This window comes from Helicoverpa zea, chromosome 6 (assembly GCF_022581195.2).
Source record: "Helicoverpa zea isolate HzStark_Cry1AcR chromosome 6, ilHelZeax1.1, whole genome shotgun sequence".
NCBI classification, from domain to species: domain Eukaryota; kingdom Metazoa; phylum Arthropoda; class Insecta; order Lepidoptera; family Noctuidae; genus Helicoverpa; species Helicoverpa zea.
The window spans coordinates 10566355-10582814 of record NC_061457.1 but is presented as its reverse complement, the minus strand read 5'-3'; the positions used below and the strand labels follow the sequence as shown (position 1 = coordinate 10582814).

At 37.5% G+C, this 16460-nt stretch overlaps 1 protein-coding gene across 6 annotated transcripts in view; it reads right to left on the bottom strand.

Moving 5' to 3' along the window:
- LOC124631334 (adventurous-gliding motility protein Z) overlaps positions 1–16460 on the bottom strand; it is a 49111-nt gene that overhangs the window by 13072 nt on the left and 19579 nt on the right. For 4 of the 6 annotated variants that reach the window (XM_047165683.1, XM_047165685.1, XM_047165682.1 and 1 more), the window contains 2 exons: positions 797–1918; positions 238–452 (listed from right to left, as the gene is read on the bottom strand). In XM_047165683.1, the coding sequence (XP_047021639.1) occupies positions 238–452; positions 797–1899 (1318 nt within the window). In that variant the 5' untranslated portion in view covers positions 1900–1918. Of the gene's footprint in view, positions 1–237; positions 453–796; positions 1919–2071; positions 2159–12957; positions 13167–16460 lie in introns of those variants that run through there. The other 2 variants (XM_047165681.1, XM_047165684.1) reach the window with 2 other exon arrangements.

Genomic DNA, 16460 nt, shown 5'->3' with positions numbered 1-16460 from the left:
TTTGTTACATAGTATAAACGTAATTTTTATTTAGCACAGAAATAAGAAACATTTGCTCTACTTTACTGCGAAAATCTTGAATAGTGACGTAGTTTCCCCCAAATCGTGGAATCGGCAAGCGAAAAAGCTCAATTCAGATCTTCTGCCGATGTTGGGCATAATGTGATCTTCACGAACTTCTTAGCCAAAAATGCCATACATTTCTTAGAAGTTTGGGGTTTGTATGAGATGACTTACCAGCGCCGGCGAGGTCCAACAGCCTCTGCGAGTTCCTGTCGAGTTCGGCGATGGCAGCGAGCCTTGCTGCGCGTTCTGCTGCCAGTTGTGCTTCAGCGCGCTGTCGCCGCTCGCGCTCCTCGGCAGCCGCGGCTAGGGCGGCGGCCAGCCGACTCGCTTCCGCGTCCCGAGCGCTCGCCTGCACGCCGCGGTGGCAGCGGGACACTTCCACACGACTGGAATAAACATTACATATGGACTCAACTACTGATGCATGTGTGAAAACTTCACTTTTGTTTCATCATCATCATCATCATCAGCCTATCGCAGTCCACTGCTGGACATAGGCCTCTCCAAGTGCACGCCACTGAGATAGATTTTCGGCTTCTCGCATCCAGCTTACTTTACTTTACTATCCACTTTCGTTTACAATAGCTTTAAGACTTAAATTATGCCCACAAAGCGTATTTCATAATAAAATCGTCTAACAAACGTCAGAAGTTACATTAGTTTGAGCAATGGTCATTTAGGTTGCTTTACGAAACGATATAATAATTTTTATGAATGGTGTATGACGTACCTCTCAATATTTGGCACAATCCCCGCCAGAGCTGCCTCGATGTCGGTGCCGATCAGCACTGTCTGCGAGGTTTTCTCTGCGTAGATACGAACTCGCGTTTTAATGGTAGAACGAGACGAAGCTGAACGAGTAACAGTAGGTCTTCGCGACGATGGTGGAGTGCCTTCGTGCTTCGGAGAGCCTTCAGGCTCCGCGTCACGTCTCCGGCGTGGCAGAGTCGCATATTTGTCGGCAGCCACTCGAGTCGCATTCGCGTCCGTCACTGTCGTCAACCGCGGTCCATTGGCCGGCCATCTTTTCTCTTCACTTGGCGAGTTAGGTGTACGACATCGAGCCGTTGAAGTTTTAGTAGGTTTCGCACGAAGCGCGGGGCTCTCGCGAACGAGATTAGGCAGGTCTGCGGTAGGTCGAATACGTGGTTTTGGTGTCAGTGGTCGGGGTTTTTCTGGTGGAGTTGGCTTCTCTCGACTCCTAGCCCGTTCACGGGTGGCCAGGTTGGGGCCGCGAGGCGCCGTCACGGGTCGTGGGGCTGCCGAGCCGACAGGTGAGCTGCGTTTCGGATCAGTGACGTTGACATTGACGCGACGTCGAGGACGCGGCGGTGCACCCGCCAGTGACGAGCTCTCCGAGCCGCAACCGGACCCACATGACACCACACTAGACGCACACGACCTGGACCCGCCACCGCTGCTCAGGGCACGGCCGCAGCCCTCTACACCACTATCACTGCCAGCAGCGCCAAGTGCAAGTTCATCTCCAGCTGGCAAGCTATCCAGGTCGCCCAGCGATCTGGCGTCATCGTTGGGTTCACTAGGTTCTGGCTCGACGAAGGGCTCCTTCAGCACTGGCACTGGACTCTTGATTTCTGCATTTACTGTTTCAAGAATAACTTCTGCACTTTCATCTTTTTTGATTTCACTTTCTTTTTTGTCATCACAATTATCCTTATTATCACTTTCTTCTTTATTATCTATATTCGTAACACTAGTTGCGAGGTCCTCGGACGCCGGTTTTGTATCTGCGTTAGGAACATCGTTGTTGGCCTGTGCGTCACCGGTAGGAGGGGCGGCCTCGCCGGGACAGGCTGTGCTCTCCTCTTCCATCGCAAGTTAATTACATGTTCTGTAACAAAACAAAAGAAGACCGTTGAGTAATGAATATGAGTTAACGTTGTGATCGGAGCGCAGTAATCAGTGCGCTGCAGCGGTATTGTGAGCTGGCAGGCATTGTGCGCCGGCCCTTGGGCACGGCTGCACTGGCGCAATCTCTGGGGACCTTATTGCTATTGTTCCGGGTGTCGCCTATTCAACTACTGTCTATGCTAAAATAACTGTTAAATGAACAATTCAACGTATATCGCAAAGGATAATATTAGATAATATTACATTATAGCTGTGATAAAAAGTCTGCTGACAGATAAAGGTATTATGATGCAAACTTTTTACACAAACAACGGCTTACGTCCTTTCGTATACGGCAAGGTTTCGACACAGGTTTATGGCTTCACTTTGCGTGAGCGTCCGTAAAATTACTTGTCCGACTACGTTTAATACTCGTAGGTACTTGTACAAGGTATTCAACTACATAAAAGCCGAGAAGTGGTCCCGGCAAAAACTTAGGTATCAGAATATCAAATGGTGAAACGGCCAACAATGAGCAAAACCTATCGACGTATTGTGTAGCAACGACGCGGAGTAAGAATAGTTCTCATGGACGGGCCTCCAGTCGGCCTCGCCTATTCATACTTATCAGAGTGCAATCAAACGTTTTGCATCAGTGTTACAAAAATAAATATTTTCCCATGGAGTAAAACATAATACCTCGATATTCGTGACAAACGGCAGTAAATTGTATTTATTGGCAGATTGTTTTCGTGGAAATCTTCAATAATAGCGAAGTCTAGTATAAAAATATCAGTTTTTATTGTATAAGTATTTGAAACATCGACCGATAACAATAAAAGTGATTGTTCACATTCAGACGTACTGAGTACAAGAACTATTGGCTTGATAACTCTGAATCATATAAATATTTATTTATAAAAATATAACATGCGAACAACTTCACTCTACAGTCGCATATGTAAACAACTTAATTTGAGCACTTAAAATCTGTGACGATGATAGCCCCAAGTTGAGGTAAACAGTTTCCATATCAAACATGAATTAAGGAAGAAACTCAACGTAAAAACCATGTTCATTTTAAATATCCGTAAAATTACCAACTTCCACAATTGTATAAATAATTTAATAGGGCTCGTTACTCAACCTAACATCCAATTCAAGCATGCCCTACACACGTATTGGTACGTAACCCAATGGGGATACGGGAACAGGGTCATTGTACTGCGATTTGCTGGGGGGGCATCAAGGCGTACTACTCATACACTGGGTTCAAGTCATGGGCACCTATACTACGTGTTCTATATACAATTTGTCACGGTAATCATGTACGCGACGCGCCGTCTACTCACCCACCGATAAACATACACTACATTTATTTTTATACCGACGATACAACAGACTTGCTGCTGTTTAATTAATCTAAAAAGGCCACGGCGAAGGTCTAAAGTCGTTGCCTCGCGTTAGAAAAAATGCGTTGGCTGTATAAACAGATGACTAATATGCACTTGAATAATAAGCTCTTAGTCTAAGTGCTTATGTTAATTGCGAACAGGATAGCGATAAAAAGAGAAACAATCGACGAGCCCTCAACGAAATTGCCATCGTCAGTTTCCACTCGATCGACTTTCTTGTAGATCACGTTTTAAATACAAATAAGCTATCAATTGCTTTTGATATTCTAGAGAGGGCTGATTGCGCCATGCCAGAAACGGAGCACGTAGACATGGCGTTTTTTCTTCGAGAACACTGAATTTCTTTTTGAGGCGAAGGAAAAAGAACTTTTATAACCACTCCATCATCGTTTTATGATACGCAGATAACGATCCATTATTTGATGCACTATTGGGCCATAATGTGCGACCATAGACCGTAAGTGTTATAAAAGTGAAAATAATCTTTATAAAATGTCATAATTTATAAAGGCTATTTAAATCAGCTTTATTATCTACATTTGCAGTCACGAGCCGATCATTCAAAATCAATGGATAACTTTCAAGTTTACGTTTTTTACGATTCGATTTCACACTGAAAGACATCTTCCTATGCCGACAAGAGTTCCTATACCCTGTAAGTAAATGCATGGATAAACGGCGAAAGGTACTCCAAACTTGCTTTTAGACCGCCTTATTTCAAAAATGATGAGAACTTGTAAACTTTTCCGAATATAAAGTAATGGGCATCGGGGGAACGTCATGCCCACACATGATCATAACCTTTTGGAAAGAGTGCCATAGTAAAATTTAACGACTCCTACCGTACTAAAACTCCGTTATCCACTCCGTTGAGACTTATGTTAGGAGACGAGACACCAATACATCATAACACAGGTACAAAGATAAGATAATCGGCATATTCTAAACCAATCCCAAACCTAACGTTTCAGGTATTATTTGGCTGGACTCCATCGCTAGGCGTCAGTTAGCCGACACACCACAATTATTATACCTAACTTAGATCTAGGTTAATGCACGCAATTTGTAAACGCGTACAAATCTGCCTGTAAATGTGCGATCAGCAAATATACATTTGTATATCGATAGATTAGATTTTGCATTGTATATGATACGATAGATGTGTTTGATGCAAATTGTGTCATAGTAAAATATTTACATGCCTACGTTGCCACGTAACGTGGCGTGGTTACAATTAAATAAAACGTGCTTCTAACTGCACGTTCTCGTGTTGTATCTTCAAACGAAATACTAAAAATAAATCTTTTACTCTTCCCTGAACAGTTTTCTTTTAGTCAAATAAATATTTAGACCAAAACAAATGTTTAAAAATACATCAAAGTTTCAGTTCGTACACTAAACTACCTATTCAGTTAAATTAGTAGCAGAATAAAGAAAATTTGAATATAAAAAATATTTTGCGATCAAAGGCGGTATCATTTACAAAGCAATAAATTCGTCGAGGGCCATTTAATACAAACTCGTTTGACAATGGCTACCTTTAAAGGAAAATGGGCTCTTCCATTTCGGAAACTCAAATTATAATAATACGAGGCACTAAACAGATTTACATAAATGAGTAAATTCGAGTAAAATGTATTATACAGGGTGTTTGGCGCATGGACCGACAAAAATTTTTGGGGGATTCGTGAGGCCATGTACTAGTTTTCACTCATAGACCCAATGTCCTATATGTCACTGTATTCGAGATACGATTTTTTTTGTTTGTTTTTAAAAATTACCGGAACTATCACCTTTAAAACGCTATAACTTTTCAGTCTGTTGTCGAATTTACACCAAATCACTTTCATTGCGTTCTCTGATGTATTATTATTCCAAATAAAACATAAATTCATAGCACTAGATGGAAAAAAAATACTTGTTGAGCTTCCAAACTCTTAAAAATGAAAAAACGTATGAAAAATGTCAAATTCAAAATTAATTATAAAAAAAAGTAAAAGCTTTTATGAACTTCGTTTAATAAAAAATGCGCTAAAAATAAAAAAATAAACTTTTACTGTAACTTTACTGATTTATGTTTTAAAAGCTTGTCGCGAGATTTAAGTACTCGTATTTACTTTCTTAGTAAAATCGCGACAAGCTTTTAAAACATAAATCAGTAAAGTTACAGTAAAAGTTTATTTTTTTATTTTTAGCGCATTTAAATAAAAGCTTGTTTTTAAAGATTTTTTTACCTCAATTTATTTTATACTTTTTAGTTTTGATTTGGTAAAGTGCACTTTATTCTACTTGCCTGTCATGGGATACCCATAGGTATGGATGGGATTGAAAAAAATAGGTTATTCACCATTTTGTAGCGGCGGCTATCTTGGATTTTTATTTCGTAAAGTGCGATGTGTTCTACTTGTCAATCCCTTTCATTTGATACCCATATTGTATAGGTACTTTAAAAATAACTAGTCCGCCATCTTGTATATTTAGACATGTTGGATTTAGGATGACGTCACATAGCTTAACATGCATTGTCATCCAAACTAAACATGTATGCAAAATTGCAGCTCAATCGGTTGAGGGCAAGTGCCTTAAAATTGAGTTGTAAAATTCCACCCGAACACACATAGTTACATACATACATACATACATACATTGCAAGTTAAATAAAAGCTTGTAAAAAAAATTGCCTACTTAATACCCTTTCCAACGATATGCCACATGGGTGTGAAATCATTAATAATGTCGTCAAAATCAGAGCAGGAACGAACACGCACTCTAACGTCTCTAACAACGAACCCGTTTGATAGAACAATGGTAAGCAGGTAATTGGCAGGTAAACTGCCTGTCTCTTTCTTACGCATGAAAAATATCTCTTGTCTTTGTCTATCATTGGGTTGGAGTTTGTTATGTGATCCTTGTTTAGTCGAGATTTGACTATCTCTGCTATCGGAAGTGTCCGTGTATTTCACGTTTTCCTATTTCGTTGTTTTTTGTTAAAGTTTGTTTTTGTTAAGTTTTGTTTGTTGAACTTTTCTGTTAAACTGTTGGTGTATTCACCGTGCTTGTTACAATGCCTAACTTCAGCAACGAAGAGTATGCTGACATGTTGTTGGCATATGGCAGCGCTAATTGTAACGCTCGTGAAGCGCGTAGAATTTACCAGCAGCGTTATCCTAACCGGCGTATACCACACCACGAGACGTTTGCTACAACCTATCGACGTCTGAGGGAGACTGGAAACATAAATTTCCAAGAGCCTCGCGTTAATGTGAGGCAACATAATGTTGTAATTGATGAAAGCATTTTGCAAGCTTTTGATGAGGATCCAACGACAAGTATTCGAGTTGTAGCTGAAAGACTTCACTTGTCGGTTTGGAAAGTTTGGTCAGTTCTTCGGGAAAATGGAAAGCATGCGTATCACTACACTTCTGTTCAAGGTACGTTAAGTACTTTATTTATTTTATCAGGCGAAATCGTAAAACTAAATTTTGAACCAGTTATCTTCGACCTTATTGTGCTGAAATTTTGCACCCAAAAAACTTGTATTTTAAAATGGTTTTAACCATACACTTATTTTAAACGTTTACAAATATCCTTGTAGCTTTACTGGTTCGTTTTTCAAATAAATACCTAGTAACTTTTATTTTTTCTAATTTTATCTTTTAAATTTATGTTAGTTTTTGCCATTCAAAAAGTGAATTTTTACCAGTCTTTAATGGATTGTTCTAGGTCTCATAGATGATGATCACAGGAGACGGCTCGATTTTTGCCGATTTATGATGCATACGGACGTAGATGATACAAATTTTTTAAAAAGAATTTTGTGGACTGATGAATCCAATTTTAATCACGAGGGAATTGTGAATCTCCACAACCTTCACCATTGGGCGCAAAAAAGACAAAATCCCCGCAAGAAAAGACAAAGTTCCTTTCAAACTAAGTTTAGTGTAAACGTTTGTCCACATTTCTTACCAGAGCGCCTGACCGGAGAAAATTATTTGAATTTTTTACTCGAAGATTTACCTGAATTGGTATTACCAGTATTAGATGGAGAACCAATTATTTTCCAAAATGATGGCTGTCCAGCACATTACCAGCGAGACGTGCGAGAACATTTGGACAACTGTTTTCCAAATTCATGGATCGGAAGAGGCGGCCCAATTCCTTGGCCTGCACGTTCACCAGACCTGACGCCCTTGGATTTTTATGTCTGGGGCCGTGCAAAAGAAATTGTGTATGCGACTGAAGTACCCACAAGAGAAATTTTAATCGAAAGAATAAATTGCGCCTTTGAAATTATGAAAGCAGAAATGCGACTGAGGACGACGACTGTAGAAATTAGAAAAAGATGCCGTGCATGCATTCGCAACAGAGGCAGTCATTTTGAACATAATTTATAACTTAAATTTAATTAAAACATTTTAAAACATTTTTGTGTTTTCATTACCCTGGCACTGGTTAATGTGTACCTTTAGGTTTGTGACGACATTATTAATGATTTCACACCCATGTGGCATATCGTTGGAAAGGGTATTAAGTAGGCATTTTTTTTTTATTAAATGAAGTTCATAAAAGCTTTTACTTTTTTTTATAATTAATTTTGAATTTGACATTTTTCATACGTTTTTTCATTTTTAAGACTTTGGAAGCTCAACAAGTATTTTTTTTCCATCTAGTGCTATGAATTTATGTTTTATTTGGAATAATAATACATCAGAGAACGCAATGAAAGTGATTTGGTGTAAATTCGACAACAGACTGAAAAGTTATAGCGTTTTAAAGGTGATAGTTCCGGTAATTTTTAAAAACAAACAAAAAAAATCGTATCTCGAATACAGTGACATATAGGACATTGGGTCTATGAGTGAAAACTAGTACATGGCCTCACGAATCCCCCAAAAAATTGTGTCGGTCCATGCGCCAAACACCCTGTATTAACAACTCTCATCTCGTAGCGGGATAAGTAGCTGAAATAGAGTCCGACCCACATGTAATCGAATATGTGGCATTAACAGTAAGTAGCGGATTAAATTCTGAAGCATCTCATGACCCATTTCTACTGAATAGAATCCTTTTGCTCCCAATCAGTAAAGATTAAATTAAATATACGAGCCCAAAAAGTAGAACAGCCGATAATACAGCTAAGACCTCCTGGAGTCTGAGCGGACCTAAATCAGGCGATGTGTGCCGCTGACATATTGACGAGCTCCCAGAACGAGCTAGTAAACATTTTCCCATTGATTGGCACTACAGTAAACATATACTGTCGTCATCAATCATGTCAAGTTATTCAACGGAGGTTCTCACTAACTTAGCATAAAAAGCCATGTAGTGCTTAAGATCGGCAGAACATCTAGGCAGCACGTACTAACTGAATAAATATAGTTGTCTGGGAATAAAATAATAATGGAATAAAGCAGCTGCCTATTATCCCGAGAATACAAATGAAGGACATGGATGTAAGTAAACTAGTGGGTAAAAACTTGAGATTAAAACTTGCATCTAAACATTCCGAATACACTTTAATTAGTGCTTGAGCAGTTACAAGCATCAAGCCGGTGCCAAAGCACGCAACGCAATTACACAACTACTAAACTCTTAGGAATGAAGAATGTTATTTTATGTTTGTTCCCTTTAAATAGGCAGAACATTACGCAAATTAAGTAGCGTAACAAATCTACATTCCGCCACAGTTTTTGCTGAAACGTATATTATAATTAACAATCGTAGATAAATGATAGGTTGGCGTGCGTTGAAACAAAAACGATAACAATAAAATGAGAACAACAAATCATTCTAACAACATAGTACAGACCTTGCAATGTCTAGTTAAAAAAAAACTTGTAGGACTTGATTGCAATGGCTCCGACATTTCTTGATTAGAATTACAGATCGAACCTGCCATAGACCTTAATAAAAACAAGGTTTTTTAGAAGAAAAGTGTAATTTCAGGTTGAACTATAAAACAGCGACAAATATTTAAAGCACGTATTGAAATGCGATTCACGGCTATTGGTTGTAGTTAGTATGTAATCTAATGATCATTACTTCTTACAAGAGTAGGTAAGTACTTCACTAACTGCACTTGCATTTCCTATAAGTACAGATTTCAAAGTCCCGTTTGCTTGAAGAAATTGCAACAGGACTGTAAAACGGCAGCCATTTTATGTTCGTGCAATTGGCACGTCCTTCCGTGTCATAGGTGGACGAGGCAAGGTCGTTACTCCGGCTCTGATGCGAACGCGTGATGTGGCAAGTTTTTATAAACCATGGACCGGGGCCGCCAAATTAAGCGAGACTACATCATCGCAAAATATAGTTGCTCAACTCTACGGTAAAACCTATTCACACTAACACTATGTATTTATAAATGTTATGCTAAAGTTAGTTGCAAGATTATGTTCACTTTGTACAACTATGTCTTTTATAGAATAAAAGTTGTCCAAGCATGGTGTTTAAATTACAGTAAAAGGCTTTGTGTTATCTATCATTAGTTACGCCATTACAATTACCAAATGAAACTACTTCCACATTTATTTTTCAGCCATTGTTACTACTCCCATAACGATATTCAGTAATGAACATGGGCTTATAAACGGGTTTTAGGAAGCAAATCTATCCGGGTAGTTACTGTTGGCTCATTTATTAACAGCGTCTGTTGCCACGAATAAAATTATTATGTCGGCCATAACAGGACTCGGGGCTTGGCCCCCGTCCCCTAGGGCTCGGCACATTTACAGCTAATGTCTTGTCGCTCATCGCGTTCACTGAAACACCGATACGTTTTAATGTACATTTTATGAGCTGATGTTAAACAGATATGTTTATGTTCAAAGCCCAACCCAAAATCTTCACAATCGATTAATGTTTTGTTCGACGATTTCTTCGAATCGCTCTGAAAATAAATTGGAAAGTGCGAGTGGGTGCACATCTTAGGACATCTGTCGTTGCTTTATTCTGTTTTATACGGTCCGTTATGTTTCTGAGTATAAGAAAGATTATTGCAATAATGCAGGATGGTTTAGGTCCATTGACATTGATAGCACAAGTAAACAAATATTTGTTTTGGTCACTATCACGTATAAACATATTGTTGTATTCGTTACTATCTAGTACGGATTGATAAAATATGTGAGATATGAAAACAAGTGTACTCCTGTACGCAACAATGGGTCGATTGTCGTTACCCTTTCGCATTGCTATTAGCGGATCAGACAGGGCGGGACCGGAAACACAGGGCACGGTGTAGTGCCAGGCTAGTCACATTATATTATCATCATGAATATCTGACTTATTACAAAAGGATAACGTACAAAGGATAGAATGCTTGGATTTTTTTCACATCTATTCTAGATTTATAGATTCCAGTCTAAAACAATCATTACGAATGCCCATTAATTTGCAAACATCCATTGAAAATTCTCATTGTCGGCCTTTAGGAAACTTGCTTTAAAAAAAGTAATTTCTTTGGAAGATTTCCATCTATTGTCAGTTTCCACTTTCCAGGGAACTGGTCGAGCTATACCGGACTTGCCTTGTCTTTCAAGCAAGTTACTGGTTTTAGGCTTAGCAACTGTCGCCTGACTTTCACGGCAATGAGAGAAGACGGGGCGGAACAAGGTGATATGCGGATGCTAAGAGATTTCATACAACTTGAATTATACGGAGGAAAGGAAGATGAAACAATGTTAATCATTCTTATTCAATTAGGTCGTGGAAAACATGTGTTACTTATAAGGTTACAGGTTACAACTATCAATAATGGATGCCATACTTTTTTTGACGTAAGTGTTCAAACATTTGATGCCTGTCAAGCGGTCCATTTATAAGTTTCCCTAAAAACCTTTTAAAGTTGTGACGTAACTCACAAACAAAGCAGAAAGCTCAATATGAAATCCTTGTAGAGTGAAATGCAGACTTTTTACATAAATTAATTTCTGCCAACTTTCTTTTTGATATCAATAACGATAATTTATATTGATGGATTTGTTATCTAGATTCTGAAGAGAATTAAAGCTATTTTATCGGATAATCGTACCATTCATTGCGTGTTGTTGAACACGAATTATCGAAATATTCTTGTTCTATTTATTGCCAGCTACACTATCATTGATTCTATCTATCAGAAAAGGCCCATATACAGATGTAGTTGTACCAAATAAATCACAATTTTGTGCGTGTGTGTCGACCCCCCGTCTGCCCTTTATTAAGACCCGTGTCATTTCCCGACCCCCATGACATTAACATTATAGAATCTGATATTGCCCCTATAAATATGACAAAGTAAGGAACGACATTGGCAATTAATTGTATTTGTTAATAACAAAAAAAAAACATTTGAATATGACATTAAAACAATCTTGGATTGTAATAATTCTGCAAAAAAGTAAAAATAATCTAAATGTCAACGTAATAAAATTTTAATTTTTATCTTATTTAAATGAACAACACTAAATATTAATGCAGCCTTCATTTAATAAACTCTAATACTGGAATTAAAATGAATTAGTCTGGCTGCCTACTGCGAGCTAAAAGAAAACAACATAACTTCAATTCGAACATGTGACTGCAAAACAAGAAAAAAATAGTATTGGGAATAAGTCTTTATTCAGTTTGAGTTCATTTTCAAGTTCGTGTTTGTCTGTAAGGGTGAATAATATTTGAATTGCATTTAGCTTTCCAATTACTCATCCAATTTGCAAAACCTGGCTTTTGAATTAGACCTATTTATTGCTAACTCTTTTTCAAATATTCGTGACTTCATATTTCGAAGTTATTTTCATCAGTTTGAAACAACCGCAGTCACGGATACCGCAGAACCATAAACAAAGTACACAATTGCATAAAGTCTGAGACAAGGTGAAGGTTGTATAGGTATCGATGAAATCATGGCGTGCCGAGTTCAAACAATAGTGTAATCTGAAAACAACGTCAATGTTGTCCTAGCCAACAATTTTATTGTCCCTATAAACACCGATTCCCCTAAGTTAGTCACCCTCGCTTTGAACACACTGGGAATGCTAAATTGCTAACTCCCATTGATTTTTTCGGGAAATGTCTGGTTTACGACACAAGTATGTTACTCTGTCATATGACACTTTGAAGTAAAGATATGTTATTTTAATGTTGCACAAAACAATAAGATATACTTCAAGTTAAACGTGCATGATTGTAATTACTGTGGGATATTTATAATCATTTGTAATAAAGCGTGAAGTTGCACAAATATTATCCTTGTGTTTCGTATGCAGATACACGTGACCTCTTCGAAATCAAGTTTATATAAACATTATCAATTTTATTTTTATTATTGCATCGAAAACATGTATGTTGAAACGATTCATTCAAACCATGAAGAATATTTTTCGCCATATTTTTTTTTGTTATAAACTTATGCATTAACTTATTGGGACATTGGACGTCCTTGAAACATGTTATGAATATGTATCTATTCAAATTAAATGGTCCGACGTTGATAATCGCATCTTATCTGATAACATAAAATTCGGTGTCAAATATTAGATACTTATTGGAAAATAAAGAATTGTCTCCACTTCGTGATTAAATATATAGTATAAAGTTGTGAAAGTTCGATTTTAAATATTTCTGAAACATTAAAACCAAAACTCACCTGAAAGTTTATAGAACAGAAACAGTTCTGTCCAGACTATCAGCTAAGTAATCAAGGCAAACAGTCTTAAACAAACAAACAATTGCACAACAGTTCCACAGTGAAGTTTCAAGTAGTTCACTGAAAGCAAGTTTGGAGGAAAATCTTATCGTAAACACGTCAATATCCGAGACGGGCGCGGATGGAACTACCAAATACACTGGCGAGCAATGCCGACGACCGGAGGGGCGCGCCGCGCGTCACCACATGGAGCCGATGGCTATCTTAAAAACCCAACAATACACATGTGCCTTTCTCTATTACCATTTTTAAACACGCTGAAGGCAGACACAACATAGCATCATTATAATTGCACGTCCCACACTAGATTATCGAGCTTGCAGCTGTGGACGACGAATTCGAAGAAAAACAAGTATTCGCATCAAGATAGCAAGGAATGACGAAGTAGACGATGCTTGAATCCCTTATTAATCGATGTAGATAAAACCGTGCAGCTTTCCAACGTCTTCAAGTGAAACGATTAACTTTTGTGACATTTTAATGTCACGACGAATATTAAGCGAAAAAGTTGCGGAAAGCAGTCAATATTGAGTACAGAAAGTTTCAGAATAAAGCTGAGCTTCATTTTAAATTTTACAAACCAGGTTCTTTTTTAAAAACTGTTTAATGGTGTCCTTATTATGTAAAGAGTAATTCTATTGAAGTCGTAATGATTTTAAATTGGCAATCTGTTGTGCATGGACGATTCAATTGCGTGCAGCGTGCAGCACAATGAGCAAGGATTGATCGTACGCGCAGAAACATCTCGGGAGATGCAACAATAGATTTGCCGCTAGCTTATTTGCAAACATTTACATGATCTTGAAACGAATCATGATTATATAAACGAGTTGCATAAAGCACTTTAAATTACATTGTTCTTCTAACATTTACGAGTATTATTTTCGACTGGAAGTGGACTACATTTTAGAAATATAAATTGTCTATCTATCTAATGTTCTGAAAAAATATAGGTATTGTGTTCATTAACTAATCCCACATTGCAAAGTCTAATCATAGCCATATAACATAATCTTAAAATAGAGGCATGAATTCGTTTTGGTATATGTAAATAAAAATAAAGACATTAAACCAAATAAATACAACCCGTGGGAATATACAGTGAACAAAACTACACTTATACAGAAAACAGCTTGAATATCTAAATAAGTCGTTTAGAAAGTTGTACAGTTTTCTCTAATGTGTGAAACTTACGTTGTTATTATAATTGACAAGAAATACACGAAGACACGCAGAACTGTAAGAAAAAGTTCCAATCCTCTCATGTCAATATGAACAAAATCACTCGAATTTATTGTACACAAGTTACTAAATAAAATCTAATATAATGTAGCCAACGTAATTGTTCCTCAAATTATTTACAATTTAATACCATTATCTGCCGGTGCCTGTAAAACAGACGGACAAACATCAAGGAAAATTTTCCAAGACCACGACTTCGTAGGTGGTTTTGCCTTTGAAATTCGTTGGCTTGAATAAAGCTGTTAACTAAAATCAGTGTTAAAACAAGTCCATTAAGTTGTTCAGACAGCAATATCCTGTCCAGTCGAACCTACGCAAATAACGTTAGCCGGTAATTTAATTTTCCTAGCCTATCGCAGCCATCGAGGGCTCGGCATGACACGATTTAATTTCGATTTTGCGTACCTTTGAGCTTATTGATCTCGTTAATGAGCGGGAAATCGAATCACCGGTGTGAGAAGACAGCTGTGTCGATTTCAAATCAATCACAAATTGGTTTCCAGCGCGCAAACATGATTGAAAGAATAACAGCAAATCTGAAATGCATGCGAAATGCGTGAAATTGTGAAGCAATTTCTTAAGGTTGCTTTACAAAAGACCTCATAAAAAGACCATAATGAAGTTAAATACGTAACTGTTTAACGATCAAGAATGAGTGCTCTGTGCGCCACTTAACGCAGTTTCATTGGCAGTTTTATTGGCAATCTGGGTCACAGCGTTTACACGAAGCAATATTTATCAAAGCTGATAATTTTCCTTTGAAGTCCTCAAGTGCTCTGGGAGTGATCGATGCCCTTGACCGGTGAGCCGGCCATATGGTTGTGCGCTTTGATTCTCGACTGGTGAGACGAGTGCCGTAGATGGCAGTCTACTCGTGATCATCCAGTACGACCTTGCCTACACGTAAGGTGTTAAACCGGGCCCGAAATAAGGTCAAATTGCAGAAGAGTTATGGAATGCAATACAAAAAATAAAAACACACGTGGAAGCTTAAACAAACACGTTCTATAGTAACGAAAAGTCAATATGATGCAAATTAATTCTTCGCATGGCTAATAAAGGCGATAAAGCTTTTACATACGTAATATACGATGCATATATCACAGACAAGAACAATAAATAGGCAAAAACGAGATTAAATGGAGCTTCTAAATTATTGATACGAGTTTTGTAAAACAAAACTGGGAACCCAAATTGGGAGTACGGAACAAAGAAATTTAATGCAGATGCACATGAGCATTCTCAATCGTGATGTAAGAAACACATTTGATAACAGTTATTACAGAAGCTAATTAACAGTCCCACTTTATATAACGGTGAACATCTGTGTTAATAGAACGTTTTGTATTTTAAATACTTAGAAATTTTACATCAGGTCTATCTGCCAAGAATGGTGTTAATATACATTACTTGTATCAACAACCAACGACCATATTTTGTAATTAACTTGCATTAAAGATACCCTTATTAGGTACGGTTGCAAGTCTAAGAACGCTATGACCTCTATGGTAGAGTTCATTGCGAGTATCTTGGCTGTAACATTATATTTTAATGCCGTTTGAGAAATATTGTATCTTGTTCCAGACCAATAAATCTGTCTAACTAACCGATGTCTGTCATCCAAAAAAATAACTTTTATTAGTAGAATAGGCATGATGACAGTAATCAAAAATCATTAAAATAATATATTTATTAAATTAAACTTGAAGCTTGGAATATAAAACGCGCATTGTTTTCTTTGTTAATAATGTGATTAATATGTATTTTTATAAAATAAAATTACGAAATAAGGCAATCCGCCATGATATCTTGAACACCAATCAGAGCTCGTGACGTCATTTCTCAAAACAACTCGCGCGAAAGCGCGCGAACGTCACATTTCGTTATTGTGAACTTCCACTGCGATCTTTGTTTTTAATTAATTAATTGTTTATAACACGAGTTATGGAGCCCGGATTTATCAAGGCAAACAGCGCTAATTTGCCTAGAATTGATATCATAATGCTGGGAAAGTTTTTGGCATCAAATAAAGATTTTTGTTCAGCTGAATTTAGAAATGTTAAAACTTCCATGTAAGTATACTAGTTTAATTAAAAAACAATGAGAGATGAAACCTAACCTCGAAATAGTTATTTACATTATAAACTATGCTAGAATCTAGAGAACTATGTAATAACTTACATCAAAGTGATCTTCACAAA